The 20492-nt window shown below is 38.9% G+C and overlaps 1 protein-coding gene across 2 annotated transcripts; it reads left to right on the top strand.

Annotated features, from left to right (window-relative positions):
* The first annotated feature begins 9945 nt into the window (after positions 1-9945).
* Positions 9946-19631, top strand: LOC107799002 (uncharacterized). Of its 2 annotated transcripts, XM_016622053.2 has the most exons (10): positions 9951-10097; positions 11938-12310; positions 12391-14945; positions 15040-15182; positions 15386-15675; positions 15964-17302; positions 17380-17428; positions 17516-17763; positions 17857-17964; positions 18684-19631. In XM_016622053.2, the coding sequence occupies exons 2-10, from the start codon at positions 12127-12129 to the stop codon at positions 18916-18918; spliced, it is 5151 nt and encodes a 1716-aa protein (XP_016477539.2). In that variant the 5' UTR covers positions 9951-10097; positions 11938-12126; the 3' UTR covers positions 18919-19631. The 2 variants fall into 2 exon arrangements, with proteins under 2 accessions (XP_016477537.2, XP_016477539.2); XM_016622051.2 differs by having other exon boundaries at positions 9946-10097; positions 15386-17302.
* Positions 19632-20492: the final 861 nt, after the last annotated feature.

Raw genomic sequence — 20492 nt, 5'->3', positions numbered from 1 at the left:
CAGATCTCACTGGCTGAACTATACATACACCACCTCTCGTCGGACAATCTCTCATAATGTGGCCTGGATAACCACAAGTATAACAAACACCCAACCCTATAAGGCACTGCCCGACATGCTGCTTACCACACTGATCACATCGTGGCAAGGGTGGCCTCATCTAACTTGACTCACCCCTAGGACCTGAAGATCTCGATCTCTTACTCTGGCCCCTATCATGCTCACGATCGGCCCTCTGCTTCTGCTTACGCTCCTTTACACCCTGAGTGTATGCCTGAATACGAAAAATATCAATGCCTGGATGAAGTGAGACCGACATATAGTCATTGAGCAGGTGCGGCTCCAACCCCATCACGAACCGGTGAACCCGATTCTCCATCTTAGCTACAATAGTGGGAGCATACCTAGCCAAAGAATCAAACTGAAGGTTGTACTCCCGAACACTCATATTACCCTGTCAAAGGGTCAAGAACCTATCAACTCTAGCCCGTCTAAGCTCTGGTGGCAAATAATTACGAAGAAAAGCCTCTGTAAACTCATGCCATACTGTTGGAAGAGCATCCTCACCTCTGGAAAACTCCCAAGACTCGTACCAATTAATTATAACATCCCGAAGTCTATAGGAAGCTAGCTCAACTGACTCAATCGCAGTGGCCTTCATTACCCTTAAAGTTCTCTGCATCCTATCGATAAATACCTGAGGGTCCTCATTTGGATCTGCTCCAGTGAATACATGAGGGTCCAAATTAATGAAATCGCGAACCCTCGCACCGATGGCCCTATCTGCATGACCGATACCTACCTCCTGGCGTCGAGCCTGTGCGGCCACTAATTGAGTCAATAGCTGAATAGCATCTCTCATCTCCAGACCTTGTGCATATGGCTGAGGAACTGGGGGTACTAGGGCTGGGGCTGGAGCTGGTGCCCTTGGATCTCCTCCGGAGAGGGTAGGGTATGTGAAGTCTGAGATAGAGTCTCACTATGCGACTCTCCCCAAGACCTGGTAACTCGTGGCGCTCTACTTGAAGTCTCATCACCCACGGATTTGCCCTTCTGGGCGGCTGTAGCCTTCTTGGGCATCACTGAAAATAAAACATATCGTTAGGAAAATGAATTATTATATCGCACGATCTAAGATAAGAAGGGAAGGTAACATCCTAAATGCCCTGTAGCCTCCTGCTTATAAGTGTGGTGCACAACACACTCATAAACAAGACTCTACCAGACACAACTTGTAGACTCTCTAGGATGGAACTGCTCTGATACCACTTTTGTCATGACCCAAACCGATGGGCCGTGACGAGTGCCCGAGTTCTACCTATCGAATACCCCTAAGCATTCGTCTAAGATATAAACATAAAATAAGTGTAGGTCATGAGTAACGTCTGGAAATAAACTATTGGTTCATATGAACAACATACGTGGGAAAACATGCCCAAAAGACACACACACACACACACACACACACACACACACATACACACACACACATATATATATATATATATATATATATATATCATATACGATATACGGAATACGGTAGGGCGACCACATACTATATAACTATACATGACTGTCTACAGACCTCTAATAGAGTGTACAACTATATAAAGGACGGGACTGGGGCCCTTCATAACCATATGTATACAAAAGTATCGTACCAATACTCAATAGCAGCTCCAGATCAAATGGAGCACACCAACTCTCGTTGAGCAAGGATCCTAATATGGGGAACCGTCAGACTGTCTACCTGCACCTGCGGGCATGAAACGCAGTATCCCCAGGCAAAAGGGACGTCAGTACGAATAATGTACTAAGTATGTAAGGCATGAAAATCAGTACATAAAAGACATAGATGAAACATGGAGTACAAAATTCCACATGTGAGTCTAAATAACTTTGTGTATTCTGAAACATTTATAGCGTCATGCACGTGCATATAAATGTCGTATCATGCTTAGGTATAGGTGTACATAACATCATCAAGCCTCTGAGGGCATCTCATCAAATCATCTCGGCTACTGTGGGCAAATCATCAACGTATACCAGCTGATCAAGTGGTGGTGCGTATATAACGCCATAACCTTTTCCCATATTCCATATATATATATAATATACATGTATATAACGCCTTCTGGTCATGGGTCAATGTACATGTATAAATGCATAAGAAATACGTTAATAAGATTTCTCGACTATCATAAAATCAATATGCCTTTCGAAAAAACTTTATCAAATACGTATTTTTCTGAGAGCCATGAACAAAGGATATAATAATAATTCACATGGGGAATCAAGAATATAGATACATATAGTATTTCTATGAATAGAATTATTTATGAAAGTTGCATATTTTGTTCGTTTCATTTGTATCATTTGAATCATGCCAAAAAGAAAGAAAGGATAGCCTTAACATACCTCAAGTCGTCAATGCAACTCAACAACAAACCTTTGGGCCAGCGTTGGGCATCAAAGTGGTGCTGGAGGCTCGATGTGTGGAACGGCCAGCCCCACGGGCTGCCGAATGTTGGAACGAGACCTCCGTGCCGATTGGATACTTGATGCACCTGCCATAGGGGCATCATGTATCGACTTGTGAGCATGGCGCCAACCCTATAACAAAGAAATATGTGTACAACTTAGATGGCGGTAGTATATTACGTATTTCAAACAATAACTCGATTCTAAAATAAAACGAGCAGCATTTCCCCTGATTTTACTGCTCCCTGAAGCCTACTATAGGCGAGATACAAATATAATACCATCAGCAACTCAAAACCATCCTAATTACAATTCGGGACCTTCAATACAACAAAACCCCAAATATACCATAATACACCCAATCAACAAGTTATCAATTAGCATGTAACTACAACGACGAGTGACCAACCTACTATCCTACCACATGTGGTATTTCTCCACACCCTTTTATCCTTCAAAACTCCATAAATCAGCAGAATAATAGACAGCCCAAAAGCAACACGAAACAGCCCACTAGAAGTCAAATAACTCGAACTCACGACTTTCGATCACCGTCTCGTGAGGTTTAACTATTAGGAAATGAATTTATCAACCTTTCTTGATATTTTAAAGCTTAAATACAGAAATTAAAAATTTTATTAACTATTAAATACATTTTAAAACTCAAATTACAAAGAAAAAGAGAGGCGATATAGCGATACTTACGTCGTAGGGATCGTTTTAATGTTATCGCTTCTTGATTTCATGCCCGGGATGATAATCTTGTTTGATGCTATTGTAGAGAGCTTAAGGGTAAGGTTAGGGGTGTTATTTGGGCGAGATCTCTGGAAAGATGGAGAAAGAGACGAGATGGGATGTAAAAATCCCATTTATTTAAAAGTCAAAAAGGTGCTACTTGGCACCCTATGATTGGCCCTTCTTCCAACGTCTATAACTTTTTATCCGGGTATCGTATAAATGAACGGTTATAAGCATTGGAAACTACACTCCAATACCTTCAATTTGGTATATAATATGTCCCATCAAGACCACATATAGCATACGAAATGTATTTCTCAAAAAGCCTTATTACAAGGCAAATCCTTAGTCGGTTTTTCCACAACTTTAATCCAATTTTTTTCAAACTTTATATTTTTTTATCCAAACCTCATATATAGTCATGTTATAACTTTAAACTCATTTGAATTATGATTAACAAGTCTCATATTTATTATACGTCACCTTGGGACGCACAAGGTGTAACACATATGAAGGAAGCATGCTTTTTGGTTGTAAAAGTGTTCGGGTGTTGTGGTTGGTGGTGATATTTTGCGCGAAGGACTTGTGCCCAAAGGGTATTTGGTTGCTGGCGAAAATGCCAAGCTAGACTGATAAGGAGGGCCATATTTTTGCCTTTAGTTTTTTGAAGACCCAATCCACCTTGTCGTTTTGGGAGGGTAACTTGATGTCAGTTTACTGGATGAAGACATTTATTTTCTGTAGTAGTGCCCCAAAAGAAGTTTCGTTGAATTTGATCAATGTAGTTGAGAATTTTTGTAGGTAGAACATTATTTTGCATGGCATAAGTGGGAATGGAGGCTAGAACATATGGGATGAGTGTAGTACGACCCGCCACGTATAGAAACTTTATTTTCCATCCATATAATTGAGTGCGCATGCGATCAAGAAGATATTGGTAATCGCTACTCTTTGGTTGAAGGTTTGTGATGGGTAGTCCAAGATATTTACCAATAGTGGAGGATGTACGCATGCGAAGAATAGTAGAGACATGTTGGCGAGAATTTTGTGGGGGTATTTGGTGAGAAGATAATTTTTGATTTAGCATAATTAATTTGTTGGTCAACGATAATGCCGAAGCGTTGGATGATGGAGTGAATGTTAGATGCATTTTTAATATCTGCTTTGGCGAAAAGAATTAGGTCATCAACAAATATGAGTTGGAAGATAGAAGGCCCTTGTCGGGAGATCGGAATGGGGTTCCATTCATTAGCGTCTGTGGCATGTAGAATAAGGCGGGAAAGTGTTTCCATGCATATAATGAATATATATGGGGATAGGGGGTCGCCCTGTCTCATACCTCTGGTTAGTAAGAAGAAAGGTGTAGGTTTGCCGTTAACCATAATGGAGATGGAGGAGGTGAAGATGCAGTTCATAATGAGTGTGACTAAGGATGGAGAAAAGTTAAGGCTAGTGAGAGAGTAATGTATGAAGGACCATTCAAGGCGGTCAAATATTTTTTCTATGTCAATTTTTATCAACATATGAGCTACAGTTCCTTTGCGTTTGTTGAAAGAGTGTACTGCTTCTTGGACAATAATTGCATTGTCAATGGCTCGACGACATGGGATGAAGCTACTCTGGTATGGGCTAATTAATGAGTGGAGGTAGGGTTGAATGCGATTGACAATAATTTTCGTAATGGTTTTTGTAAATGGTGTTGCAGAGGCTGATGGGATGGTATTGGGTGATACGTTCAGGATTTTGACTTTAGGAATTAAGGAAATATAAGTTTGATTAATTTCAGGTGGAAGAAATTAGGTGAAAATTATGTCCTTACAAAATCAGTTGATGGCTCCTTTGGTTTGAGGCTAGTGTTGTTAGAAAAAAATAGGATGGAATCCATTTGTACCTGGTGCTTTAAGCGGCTTAAAAGAGTGGATGGCTTTTAATATTTCAACATCAGCTAGTGGGCGACTTAGGTGTAGAGAATTTTCTAGGGTAAGTGCTTGCTGTGCATGTACCGTTGTTTGTTTTAAGGTGATGAAAAGTTCAGTAGTGTAGATCCGTTGAAAATGGGTTATGATAATGTTATTTATGAGGGTCGGGTCCAAGACCCAATTACCTATAGTGTCGTGTAGGACCAGAATGGGATTTTTCCGATGACGATGAACAATACTAAGGTGAACAAATTTTGTGTTGCCATACGTCCGAATACTTCACATTTTTCAAGTGACGCTAATTCTGCCTAGATAGCATCGTTCCATTTTTGCCAATCATTTCTTTCTACATTCATCGACAGATCTTGGTTCAAGATCCTCATCTTGTTGCATTATTTCAACAACAACATTATAAGCAAAAATGTTGTCGATAATAATATTATTTCGGTTCCACCTTTTTGCCGTAGAGACATAACTTATTGAGATCTCTTCATTCTTATTATTTTCAGGTATCTGGACCTCCTCTGAGGTCTTATCATTTGTTATGTCATATGGCTCTTTTTGAGCAATTACTCCCATATTGTGATCTCCTGGATCATTTGCTCCTTTTCGCTTTTGAGGATTTTTATCTTTGGAACCAATTGGTCTACCACGTTTCAAGCGTAGCTTAGACTCATTTGTATTTATAGATTGTCCAACCGGGACATTAATTCAAATAGGAGCATTAGCAGCTGGAATTAGTGACTTAGTCACCCTTTGTAGGTTAGTGAATGCATCAGGTAGTTGATTTGTAATATTTTATAAATAAATTATCTTTTGAACCTCATGTTCACATTGATTTGTTCGAGGATCTAAATGAGATAGTGATAATGCATTCTAATCGATCTCCTTTTGCAGCTGCTTATTTTTACCCCCTAATATTGGGTATACTGATTCATCAAAATGACAATCAATAAATCTTGCCGTAAATAAATCTCCAGTTATAGGTTCCAAATATTTTATAATAGAAGGAGATTCATACCCAACATATATCCCCAATCTTCTTTGGGGTCCCTTCTTTGTGAGTTGTGGTGGAGCAACTGAAACATATACTGCACATCCAAATATTCTAAGATGGAAAATATTTGGCTTCTGACCCAAAGCCAATTGTATTGGGGAGACTATATGATAACTTATGGGTCTGATCCGCACAAGAGCTGCTGCATGCAAAATAGCATGGCCCCATGCCGAAATGGGAAGTTTTGTTTTCATAAGCATTGGTCTAGCAATTAATTGGAGTCGTTTGATCAATAATTCTGCTAGACTATTTTGAGTATGAACATGAGCAACTGGATGCTCAATTGTTATCCTAGTTGATATTCAATAATCATTAAAGGCCTGAGACGTAAATTCACCAGCATTATCAAGACGAAGTGTCTTAATTGCATAATCTGAAAACTGTGCTCTTAATCTTATTAATTGAGCTAGTAACCTCGCAAAGGCCAAATTGCGGGTTGATAACAAGCACACATGTGACCATCTTGTAGATGCATCTATCAAAACCATATAATATTTGAATGGTCCACATGGAGGGTGTATGGATCCACATATATCACCCTGTATACGTTCCAAAAATGCAGGAGATTCAACTCCAACTTTAATTAATGATGGTCTAATAATCAGTTTTCCTTGAGAACATGCAACACAAGAGAATTCTTTAGTTTGAAGAATCTTCCGGTTCTTCAATGAATGACCATGTGAATTCTCAATTATTTTGCGCATCATATTATAACCGGGATGACCCAACCGGTCATACCAAATAATAAAATCATTAGTAAACTCCTTGTTTACTATGGCATGTGATTCAACTACACTAATATTAGTGTAGCATAATCCGGAGAAAAATGCGGGAAGCTTTTCAAGCACATACTTCTTTTTCGCTTTTATTGTAGTAATATAAAGGTATTCAACCTTTCCTTCATTGGTGGTCTCAATATGATAGTCATTTTGGCGAATATCTTTGAAACTCAACAAGTTTTTTTGAGACCTACTACAATATAATGCATCATTAACAACCAATATAGTTACTCCTGGTAGTAATACAGTCGCTCTTCCAGAGCCCTCAATTAATTTTATACTACCAGATATTATTAGGATATTGGCTTCTTTCATAATTAAATAAGAGAAATATCTCTTATCTTTTAATATGGTGTGCGTCATAGCACTATCCAGAAGATATATTTCTTCTTTATTATTCATACGGACAACTGAAGACTGGGAAGTTTTCATATTCTTCAAGAAGAAAAAAAAACATCATAAGTAATATTAAAAAATTTAAGAACAAAAGAAACTACATTTATGAAATTAAATACTGACAACATAAATTTTTTTATTCAAAATATGAACTTCATAAAAAGAAATACATTTATTCTTATAATTTTTCCCAATAATAAGTCTTCAGTTATGATACTCAAAGAAGTCTCCAGCTTCTAAATGAGTAATATCTGCAAGGCCTTCAAAAATATCATATTTATAGGCAAGGTTTGCTTCAACTTTATCATGATTATTCATAGGGCCTGCCTCAACATCATTTTGAAAAGTCAAGCGAGTCTAACTTTATTTTGTTTCCCTTTTATAGATGCTTGATAAAGTTTGACAAAATATTTAGGTGTACGATAAATTCGTGCCCAATGATTTTTCATACCACATCGGTGGCAAACATTACCTTTGCCTTTCGAAGGATTATTCTGAGAACCCTTATTGTTCTCTTGTTTATAACGACCACCACCATGGCGATTATTATTTCGCCCCTTGCCACACCCACATATATTTATACGGCCACGATAATTATTTTGTCTTTTTTCAGACTTTGGATCTATCGTTCCCAGATTTGCTTCTGGAAATGGAGCTGATCCAGTGAGGCGGGCTTCATGATTTTTTTATTAAAAGGGCATTATGTTGTTCAGCCACCAAAAGGCATGAAATTAACTCAGAATATTTCTTAAAGCCCTTTTCATGGTATTGCTGTTGTAACACCATATTTGAGGCATTAAAAGTGGAAAGAGTTTTTTCCAGCATGTCCTCATCATTCATAGGTTCCCCACATAATTTTAGCTGGAAAATTATTCTATATACAATAGAATTATATTCACTTATGGTCTTATAATCTTGTAGCCGTAAGTGCATCCACTCACGACGAGCTCTTGGCAATACCGTAGCTTTTAGGCGGTCATATCGTTCCTTCAAACTAGTCCATAATTGAAATGGATCTTTCAAGGTTAAATATTTACTTTTTAACCCTTCATCGAGATGATGGCGAAGGAAAATCATGGCTTTCGCCTTATCCTGACTTGATGCTTCATTTCCTTCTTTAATAGTGTCACCAAGACCTTTAGCGTCAAGGTGAATTTCAACATCAAGTACCCATGGCAAATAGTTATTCCCAGAGATGTCAAGTACCATAAATTCAAGCTTTGACAAATTCGACATAGTGAAAACTATCATAGAAATAAGTGAATTAGAATGACAAGAATTATTATCAATTCAGTGCAGTACATAATCGTGTATTAATATTCTATATGTAGAATTATCAAACAAACATTTATGTGCAGTGCGATGATAAATTAGTGTTTAATATTACACACAAAAACTTTAGACATGTAAGTATATTTTTATAGAATAAATAAGTTGAATTAATATGTACTAGTATAATTTTGTTCTACTTAGAATACGTTTCAATAAGCTAAGTAGGCATAAAATTAGATGATATCAATTCTGACAAGTTTCAACATTCAATGCGATTCATCTAATAGTTCAGTCGTTAATTTTAAAGTCATTAATTAATTTGTACACTTGGGTGATAAATTTATTGAAGACACATTTAAACCTTTTGAAAATTTTGTAAGAATTCCTTCTAAATGCATATTCCGTTAGAATATTTGGATGTGGGCTTAATTAGTCTAATTATTGTAATACAATTTTAATACTTATTTATTTATGTGTAAGATTAAACTTCTTCGTAGTTTATATAATGAAATAACAATTTAATCGAAACTTATTGTTTTCATACCAATGTAATTATTATAATCATATTCAAAATAAGTTATGCATATGGTAATTAAATTGCAGGTTAAAGAAGATCCTAATAGAAACGTTATAAACATAGGAATGTATACCTGAATCGGAAAAGAAACTGACTACCTCTTTTAGGAAGAAGATAAAATTCGGATGAAGCAGATAACCTCAATTGTTTAGAACCTCGTGCTGATAACGTGTTAAGAAATGAGAGCACAATAGAACAATATACTAATGGAGATAAAATATATATATGATGGAGAATGATTTTGTTATTTCTTTTCTTGGTGTGTTATTCATAGGGTCAAAAGTTCCCTATTTATAAATTGTACAAATACATTCAAAGGTTATAAGTTAATGTATTTCTTAATTGAGTACATGAATACAAAATATGTTAAATGGACAGACAAATGCATTCCTCTCACTCACATGTATTCATCTCATTTATAACATGGTCGACTTTATGAAAATTTTCCATATATCAAGCGAGCATAGATTCTTTTTGGAGGGAAAATTTAAGACGAACTATACTTTGAATTAAGGTACTTTCAATTGGATTATTCGGGAAAAGGATCCCCAAATTACGCAGCGGGCCCCACATACTCTTCAATGACCTACCTGAGAACTTACCAATCAGAACACAAAGCTCCGAAACCCGGATTCGGATTTAGATCCGGATCCGGATAGGGATCTCACCCTCGACCCGAACCTAACCACGCTCAACAGTTCGTTGAAAATTACGCACTCACTTTATCTTTCTCTTTTCTTTTTTTCTCCCTCTTCAGCTTCTCTCACTGTAGTTTCTCTCTCTGCGCAATTGCCATATCGGCGATTCAAAACCTTACAATTCGGATACCCGAAGGATCCAGTCCAAGCTCAGTTGGTGCAGCTTCGGGATTTCTTGTAAGTGTATTTTTATAAAATTCTGTTCCGTGTGTTATCACCAGCCCTAGTCTCTCTCTGTGGATTTGGGATTTTAACTTTGCAGGCTAATTTACAGTGAATACACAGCTTGAACTATAATTTTGTCATTTTTATATTCAATCTCTGTAATCTGTATTTAGATATCCCATAAGTCTTTCAGATGGTACTGGCGAATTGTAAAAATGGTGCCTTTTTACAATTGACTGCTCTTCTCAGGCTCGGCAATTAACATCGTTAGTTTTTTAGTTGAATGAAACGGACGAAAATGAAGAGAAATGGATATCGAAGTTTCAGGAAGTTGGGTCCATCTAGTTGGGCATTGAGGTAGTTGTTGTTGTTGGAGCTGATTAACGTTAGTATATATTTTTTGCAAAGTTGGACACAAAAGTCCAGCTTTGTTTCCATCCAAACCTGTTGCCCGATCATAGTCAACAACATAAAATTATACTTATAAATATTGTAAACAACATAATAATCTGTTGTTAGTAAGTTACTGTTATCACTTATCAGTACATGCTTTTACATTCGGAAACTAACTAGGAGTTGGAAAATTGTTAGTTCTGATTGATATATCTGATTGCTTTATTCCAGAAGGAGAACTGGCGTTTGCCAAACTTTGGAGGAAATGTGTTCCTTGACAGTTTAGTAAAGGTCCCTGTCGATGGATTTTAGGTCTCTCCTTTGTTAAGAGGAAGATCCTGAATTTTATTTATTCTCAACAAGATTTCATTCCTTTCATCAACAAAGGTAATGACGATCCAGGAGTCAGCCCTTTAAGTGGTAAATATAGACCAACGAAAGATATCCCCAGTGGGCACAACAGCATTTTGAGTTGCTCATCATACTAGCCCTAGTTTTGGAAGTGAGGGTCAAAGCTTGTAATCTATGTCTGCTTTGAAGCATTTTGACATCGAGCGGGCGGGTGAGGACTTTCTTAGATGAATAGCATCATCATACTAGCCCTAGTTTTGAGAAAGTGTGGGTGACCATGTCACCTCTTTGAACAAATGACCGATGACGATTTATAATCAAGATTTTATACAATTGCATGTTATTGGGTTGGTGAGATTGCTTGCCCTTGGTAAATAAGAAATCAGTACGACAAGTAGGGCTTTGTTCATTAACCAGTGGTATAGCTTTTTAACTTGACCATAAACTATGGCATATTCAGCACTTGTCCTGATTTTGGTAATGAGCTTGCATAAGGTCAATCTGAGGCTATGCCAGCAGTTTTTGACTGATGCAAGCCAAAGGAAATGCTCACTTAAGTCAAAGCACTAGATATTCTGATGCTTCTCATTCTTCAGAAAAATGGCAGATCCAGTTTAGTTTTGCATGTATCTTCTACCCCCCGCCGCCTCCTTTTCTTTTACCAGATGGAAACAAGTGCGGTATGCACTAATCCTTAATGTGTTTGAAATTTGAATTGCCTCGTCTTGACGGTTTTATCGAACACTTGTTATCGCGGATGCCTTTTTTTTTTAATACTCTTTATAGCCATTGCTGGTCTTTCTTTTGTCTATGTCATGTCCACTTGGTCAACTACAGGCTCTCTTCTGTGATTACTGACTGAGGAAAAGATGCGAGCTTCAATGCTGTTGATAATTAACATGTACTAGCCATTGATTATGTATTCTATGGATTATATGTATCTGCATGTTTATATAAATTTTAGTTGTGTATTGAAGTAATTCCATCAAACTAAGTTTGAATCTTCAAGTAGTACTGTATGCCTTTTCTTTGTCATCTCAGCTAATATCTGTTGCCACTTAATATGTCTCTACTTTCACCCAACTGAACTTGGATGAATGTCTTACAGGTTTTTGCAGTTTTAGAGGAGGCAGCTGATTCTTAGCTTCTAAGAATAGTGATCCAAGTTATTATGTTTAAGTTCTGGAATTTACATTGCAATGCCAGATAGAAAAAAGGTTGAGTTTATTGATATCTTGCTATGTTAGTAATTGTATAGCAACATTTAACAATCAAAGGTTTGGGACTTAAATTATCTATGCCTGGCAATGAAGTCAGAGATAGGGTTCACAATTTTTTCGCACAAGACAGCTTGTCACAAGGAGAACAGCATTCCCCGGTAGCGGAGGGGAATTTTCCAGCTCTAAGTAATATTTTGGGGGTTGGAAGCCAGAGACAGACAGGTGGACTGAGTTCCAACACATACAATTTACAGAACTCTGGTAATTTGATATGTTGTCTAAACTTTATTTGGTAGCCAAGTAGCTTGTTGGGCAATTTTCTTACTTTCCTTTGTTTGCAGAAACTACGAGAGCAGGTAGCAGTTATCCATTTAATGTGCAGCGTGGCTTGGAATCTGCACAATCAACCCCATGGAATGAGTTTGCTAAAAGTCAGTCACAAAGTCAGCAGCCAAACTTGAATGGAAACATGTATGGTAATCAGTATTACCAAACAAAGCAGGATGAATCCAGATTTCTGGCTGTGAATACAGGTTCTAATCAATGTAATCTAGCCTCCGGGGCCTCATCTTTTCATGAATTGCAGCGAGGGGCGGGTCTTGAACAGCAGGCAAGGGGACCAGTCAGGTCAGAACCTTCTGGAGGTCCTATTAGTTTTGATCTTTTTGGTGGACAGCAAATGAACCGTCAGCAATCAAACATGCTGCAATCTTTGCAACGGCAGCAGTCTGGGCTTAACGAAATGCAGCAACTGCAACAGCAAGTCATGTTCATGAAGATGCAAGAATTTCAGAGGCAACAGCAACTTCAGCAACTAGATGCCAGTCCACAACATCCATTAAATCAGGTTCCTCCCCTTGCTAAGGTGGCATCTAGTAGCCATTCCCCTGCTTCTGTTAACGGCACTACAAATTCCGGTGCAGCAAATTATGCGCCCGCAACTGAGATTGGCAACACTAATTGGTTGCAACGTGGTTCTCCAGTTCTCCAAGGATCCTCAAACGGATTCAATCCCACAAATTATGGCCAAGCTGCACAACATTTGATGGGTTTGATTCCTCAACACATTGATCAGTCTCTATATGGAACTCCTGTTGCCAATTCAAGAGGAAGCTTGAACCAATTTCTACAGATGGGAACAAAAAAGCCTGCAGTACAGCCAATGCCAACCTTTACTGGTTCATTTCCGGGTAATGAATGTGCTGCATTGTCAGATCAAGTCAGTGGGCCGGATGGGACTTCCATTACTAGACAGGGATTACAAGGTGAAAGTTTTTTAGGTCATACTGTAAGTCAAGCTCAATCTAATGCGATTAATATCAAGAACCTTCAGCAAGCAAATATTATGCAAAAAGGTTCAGCTCTCCAGGATTTCTGCGGCAGATTGGATCTAACCAATCCCTCAGAGACCTCGCAGGAGAAAGCGGCACCAACTTCTTCACCAGAGAATGAAGTTGGTTTAGATCCTACAGAAGAAAGAATTTTGTTTGGTTCAGATGATAGTATATGGAATGCCTTCTCCAAAAGCCCTAATAGGAATGAGGAAGGTGATAATCTGTTTGATAGTGCAGGATTACTGACCGGATTTCCTTCTCTCCAAGGTGGTACTTGGAGTGCTCTTATGCAGTCTGCTGTTGAAGAAGCTTCTAGCAGTGATGTTGCCCCGCAGGAGGAATGGAGTGGTTTGAATTTTCACAGTGCTGAAATTTCTTCAGGGAATCATAATTTGATGTACAACAATGGGAGACATAAAGCATCTTCTGCTGAAGACAAATTGCCCCCAGCCCCATCCTTGAATTTTTCTGTTCAGCCCTCTGATAGCACCAATATGAATAACAGCTTTCACAACGTCCAGGAGCACAGGTTTCCATATGAGCGAGGCCAGAATATGCAAACGAATTCTCTAAGACTTGCCCAGTCATCAGATGGAGGAAGCAAGTCGTCAGATTTTGGTCCACTGCAGACATCAGTTACTGAAGCAAGCCAGAAATTTAGCAATACTTCACATCCTCTTGACACTGAGATGATTGCAAGAAGGGTTTCTAGTAATTTGACAGCTGAGCTTGGTGGAGCTAGACAACCGTGGATGAATTCAGCTAATTGGGGTGTTCTTGGATCAGCATTACCATCTGGAGATGCAGCGTCAAGTATTTCAAGTGATAACTCATCAAAACGTTTGCAGGTCAACAATCAGAACAAATGCATCCAAGACGAAGTCTTTCATGGTGGTGTGGCATTGAAATCTAGTCCTCGCTGTATTTCTGCAGTTGGTATGGAGCATGCGGGATCATCTGTGGCTAGTCTGCAGGGGAATTCAGAGGTCTTTAGCTTCTATAACTCGGCCACAGTTCCAAACTCAAGTATGATGAAGGGTGCTGAAGAAACCAAACAATCTCTTCAAAATAATAATCAATCTAATTACTGGACAAATGCTGATTTGGTTAAATCTAATGCAAGTGAAAGTTTGGGGGTTTTGCAGCGTCATGTTATGAAAGACAGCCAGGTTTTGCACTCATCACCGGATGTTGGTGACAAAGAGTTTAAAATGTATGAGATGGAGAACAGTGATAAGAAGGATAATTCAAATGACAGCTATCACTCTAACTCACATCCTCATTCTTCTGCTGGTGGGGTTAGGGAAAATGCATTATCAGATGCCAGTGATTCTAGGTGTCTTCTCATGGGGAATCAGAAGTTGTCTAATCAGGGTGGTCTGAAAAATTTGTGGCCTCCGAAGTTTCAGTACCATCCCTTGGGAAACTTGAATGAGGATGCTGATCCTCCTTGTAGCATGAAGCAATCTACTCATTCTCAGTCTGTAGTGCAGCACAATTCCTTGAATAGACAATCAAAGGTTTTTGGTCAGGTTCCTCAGAGTCAGGCAGAATTAGACAAGGTAATATATGTGCTTAATGTAGTATTTTTTGAAGAGCCCTCAGTTCTATAAATCCTTGATCAACAGTAAGAGGTGAATGTTCCTTGATCTACAGGGGCAGTTGCCTGATGTTTTGATGGATGGAAAAGGCTCTCACGAGGTGCATTTGCAGAGCAGGTTTCCTGGTGTATCTAATATTCCTGGCCTTTTCAATAGATCTCTTGACGTACATTCACCTAATAAAGTTGGACAATCTAGGTAGTTAATTTCCTGATTCTCAGAACTTATTAGTAGTAGTATTAGGTACATTTTATAGATCCTGTAAGATTTAGATGTTCTTTTGTACATATCTTTCCGTATACCTTAAAAACCTTGTTGACTGTCAAGTTGAGAAGTATAATCTACCTTCCAATGCTTTCCCCCCCTTGGTTTCAATGTTTAGACTGTTCTGTTTTTTGCAGTCCAAACATGCTACAGCTTATTCAGAAGGTGGACCAATCGAGAGAGTGTGGTTCTGTGGCACTGTTCGGTCATTCTGAGCACAAAGCATCATCTGAGATGCCTGAAGCAGATGAGTCTGATGAGCCTGTTAGTCATCACCAGAGAAGTCAGTCTTCTGCCCCTCAAGGCTTTGGATTGCAACTTGGCCTTCCATCTGGACGTGCATCAGTCCGAAGCCATTCTTTGTCATCTCAGAGCGCTATCCAAGCAGTTAGCTCTTCGCATTCAAGTCATGCTGCTGTTGACACTGGTGAGAAGAATCAAGGTCTAATTCATCAGGCTCAATCCTTACTTCCACCTTCTGACCTCTCCCAGGAAGGGTTGAAGAATAATAGATTTGGTATTCCAGGAAGTAGCAATAATGAAACTTCTATGTACACAATGCCCGGAAAACTTTCTCCAGCAGTTGAATCTCTTTCTGGTTTTCCCTATATGGGAGGTCAGATTAAAAATCCAAATGTGGTTAGGACAACTGAGCAAGTCTCAACAAATCAATCTGTTAGTGTATCTTTTGATAAACATGTTTCCTGTCATACAGAGAAAGGCGACTCTCACAGAGGATCTGCAAGTGGTCAAACTGTGGAGGCTTCTTTGCCGGATGGGGCAGGCAATACACAAGATAAGAGTGTCCTCCCTGCATGCAAGTCCCAATTAAGTAATGCCAATGGTACAGTGAAAAGTATCTTTACCAATCATGTTTCATCCCAGGAGCCAGTGTCAGTGTCTCAGCCATTAGTGTCCGGCATTGCTCAGCAGGATATGTCTTCAAAAATGTCCTCCAGTATGTGGACTAATTTTCCACCACCTCAGCAACCTTTTGGTGCTCAGTATGACAAGAATCCTTCCCATATCTCCCAATCACATCAGTTGAATATTGTGGAGTCATCGTTGTCTGCTCCAGGGAGGCGAAGTGATCAATACTCCAATAGAGGAGGGAATTTGACTCCCCAGATTGGTACCAGCTCAGTGAATTCCCTGGGGTCTGCTGAAGGGGAAGAACAGCGTGCAGAGGGAAGCTCTCCGCAAGTACCATTGAGAAATGTTGACCTCGTCCAGAAGATGAATGATTCGCAGGGTAGAGAATCTATTGACAAGTATATCCCGGGAGGATCTCCTGCAAATTCTGCATCTATGCAGAGAGATATCGAAGCCTTTGGCCGATCTTTGAAGCCAAATAACTTATCTCATCAGAACTATTCCCTATTAAACCAAATGCGGGCCATGAAACAGGTGGAGATAGATCCAAGCAATAGGGCCTTCAAAAGAATGAAAGTAGCAGACAGCAGTGCAGGTGCTCTGCAAGTTCCTTCTGGGGACACTGGAATGCTAGGATTGTCCGGGCCAGAGAATTTGCATAGAAGCATTTCATCTCAACAAGTGGGGAAAATGACTCCTCAGGATGTACTTGCACTTTGTCAGGATGATTCTCAGAGCGGCGCTCACAGCAATAATACAAATTCTGTTAAGCTTGAGCAAACTCAAAATGGTCCTCAGCTGGAACCTTCCTGGTTTAATCAGTGCAGAACCTTAAAAAACAGGCAGATGTTACAGATGTATGATGCACGTAGAGCTGCTGCAATGAAGACAGTCAAACAACCTTTCACTATTGGGAAGTCATCCAGTAGTTTGCATGCACTTAATACTATGCTGCAAGTCATACCTGCAACTGCTGATCGAAGTTCAATCAGTAATCTTGGGCCAAATTCTATCCCCAGCTCTGCTGCAATTGAGCATTTTTCTTCCCCGCCGACATTGCCAGTGAATGCTGGTCATCAGCACCAAATTTTGAAACCCATGAAGCGGAAACGTGCGACATCTGATCATACTCCTTGGTATAAAGAAGTTTCAGTGGATTCACGGAGCAATCAGACAATCAGGTTCTTATTATGCATTACAATTTCTTTAATAAATCCTCTTGCTTCATGCTGATGTGTGTTTAACTTCCTCTATGCAGCCTGGCAGAAAGAGAGTGGGCTAGAGCTGCTAATAGGCTTACTGAAAAGGTATCATGAACTGACTACTAAAATCCTCTTGTTTTCAAAATTTGATTACCTTTACTTTTCTAACTACCTGTTATTTTCTACTATCAGGTTGAAGAAGGCATTGATTTTATTGAGGAAGGGGCACTAGGGGTTAAAGCTAAAAGAAGGGTTTTATTGACCACTCAGCTTATGCAGCAACTACTTCGCCCTCCACCTGCAGCAATTCTTTCTGCAGAAGCTAATTCAGAGCATGAGAGTGTGGCTTACTCCATCGCTAGATTGGCATTGGGGGATGCATGCAGCATGGTCTGTATCTCAAATGGTGCTCTGAATATGCCTCATGATGATAAAACACTGTGAGTTTTCTGGTTGTTGCCTGAGATTGTTCAGTCATGTCTATAACTTTGTTGATCTTCTGATCCTAATGATATGTTTGATGTAATTTGTAGACTTCCTGAAAACTGCAATACTTCAGAGAGGGTTAATAAACATTGTTTTGCCAAAGCTGTAGAAGAGTTAATGGGAAGAGCGAGGAGATTAGAAAGTGACTTTTTGAGGTAATGCTTAATGTTTCATTCAGGTTCTTTTTTTTCTCCAACAGCAACATGTGCAGACAAGTGTTGACTGCACACGGCTGGCTATAGCAGATGAGTTTCTATAACATTATATTTAGGATCCAGAGAACACCCTGCACTGTTTTAGGGGCTTTTGGGTGGTGGGAGGGGAAAAAACTAGTTGGAGGTGAAAGAACACCTCTCGAAGGAAATCGCAGTCTCTCGCCATGAAGTCATTGAGTAGGTCTGACTTTTCTGCGGTCAATATCAATATTGAGTGATATTTTCACGTTTTAGGGAGGTAATCATATTTCCTCAATTTGTAGAACTTGAGCTCTCCTGTTGCTTTAGACATTTTCTTCCTGCTTATATTTCTTCTCTTCCCGTTCTGGAATATGATCTTGAGTCACGTTTCTTTTTACAAGTTATTTTTCATTTCTGTTGACTTCTTGCTTCTGGTTTAGCACATCTTAAAACATATAAAGCTGATGAAAATGAGGGCACAAGTACTAAGAGTACTTATTGGTTGGTTGCATAGAAACATGAACTTTTTATTCGGAAATCCACACTTCTGAAGTCTTTAATATCTACTGCCATTTGACTTGTTATTAGTTTTTGGGAGTTCATTTTATCTTTTGAGCTGTTCCACTTCTGTTGATTATATATTCTATCTGCTTTATTGAACTCTGTTTTGATTTCTAATTTGTTGTTCCTATGATCAGACTGGACAAGAGAGCATCCTTATTAGATGTGATAGTAGAAGGGCAAGACCTAGAGAAATTCGCCATTATCAATCGGTTCGCGAAGTTCCACGGTCGGGGACAATCTGATGGTGCTGAGACCTCATCTTCATCAGGCCCAGCTGCACATACCCATAAACCTTTTCCCCAGAGATACATCACTGCACTTCCTATACCGAAAAATCTCCCTAGTGGGGTACATTGTCTTTCTCTGTGATCACAAATGAATTGATCTTTCCCTGTGCTCTGTCATCAATTACCTCAACTTCTGGTAGAAATTTTTGTCCTAGTCATGTACTAGCACTAGCAAGAAGAAAATAGAACCACACAATCAGTATTGCTGAACATACACTCAATTTTCACCTTAGATGCAATGTAGGCTGTCCAATCCTTTGCATTAAAAAAAAGAAAATATTGTCATTATCAAGAAATATATGATTCAATCCATGTACATCTCTTCGAAGACTAGGGTGCCCCATCATTTTTTGCCAGAAGTGGGGAGAATATATACCCTGTGGTTAAAAGCTGTCGATATGTAGTTGGTCAATGGTGCTGTTATATATGTCACCTCCTTGCAGAATTGTGAAGGTTATTATAATTGCTTTAGGCAGGTCCATGTATTTGTATTGGCATCATCAAGTATAAGTGATGCCTAGGCTCATAATTTATTCTGGTGATGCCTTTCTTTTTTTTTTCTTTTCCGATAAAGGTTAATTATTCTGTTGATGCTTCCCTCAGCCATTTGTAGTTTATAGTTAACAGCTGGAAACAGTGCTAAGCTGTTCAGATTGTTCAGAACATAGTTTAGATGAAAAAGGAGCTTTCAGAACAGCTTGATATTTAATTCTTTCCCTTGTACAGAGGTTTAGATCAATGCCTGTACTTTGCCTTGTATGGTTCTTAATGTGCAACTGCTGGGCAGATTTTTGATAACTTGTTCTGGGACTTCTTATAGTCTAAAATGTTGATGTTTTCTCCTGTTATGTGTTGAATTATACCCTCTTTTCTGAGGGTCCCATCTCGCATCCTCCCCCCTCCCTCCACACAACCACGTTTTGGGAAATAAAGGAGACATGCCTCCCAACCTTATCACAAAGTGAAATTTTGCAACTTTAGGGGACATATTTTCTCTTTTCGGTGTTTTGTTGTCTGTCTCGGAGTGAATAAACAACTGCTTGGTTTGACGCGGGATTTGTCAACAGTAACTTTCCTCCAGCATAGCTTTGACGGTCCAGAAAAGAGGTTGATACACGAACTGAGAGAAACTTTGGTTATATGGTTGATCAAGTACTTGCTTGTGTTCTCTATGTGCTACAGAATGCCCAAATGCGTGTTGAAACTACGAAGAGGTTGAGCATAAGCTGAAGCTGAATAGTAGTAGTTCCAAACTGTAACCTAAGGTTAAGTGAATGCCCAGAATGAGGTGTAACTAAGCAAACCAAAGTTCGATGGGATGTAACTGGAGTAAGCCACGCAATGAACTGTTTAATTTACTTGAACATTTGCTGATTAATAGTTATATCTGAGAATTGCTTGCTTTTTATAATGTGTAAGAACTTAGGGATGAGGTAAAGCAAGAATAATACAAATTAATTCACAAAAGTTTTACTATTAAGAATTTTTCTCAAAAGCAATAGAAGATGTAGAAACGTTTCTTTACGAAATGATAAGCATGACGAGTGTAGTAATTTATGCAATTGAAATCGAAGGTATTAATATTAATTCATACCATTTCACATCATAAGGTAGCTTATTCAAATTCTTCAAATTATAATACGAATTAAGTAACTA

This window comes from Nicotiana tabacum, chromosome 22 (assembly GCF_000715075.1).
Source record: "Nicotiana tabacum cultivar K326 chromosome 22, ASM71507v2, whole genome shotgun sequence".
NCBI classification, from domain to species: domain Eukaryota; kingdom Viridiplantae; phylum Streptophyta; class Magnoliopsida; order Solanales; family Solanaceae; genus Nicotiana; species Nicotiana tabacum.
This window is presented reverse-complemented; position numbering and strand designations above follow the sequence as displayed.

Bases quoted from the DNA above. Each gene is read 5' to 3' on its own strand.
- LOC107799002 (XM_016622051.2), top strand. From the start codon at position 12,127: ATGCCTGGCAATGAAGTCAGAGATAGGGTTCACAATTTTTTCGCACAA. The intron at 15,183-15,385 runs GTAGTTAATTTC...TGTTTTTTGCAG, and splicing joins AATAAAGTTGGACAATCTAG to TCCAAACATGCTACAGCTTA. The intron at 17,429-17,515 runs GTATCATGAACT...TTCTACTATCAG, and splicing joins CTAATAGGCTTACTGAAAAG to GTTGAAGAAGGCATTGATTT.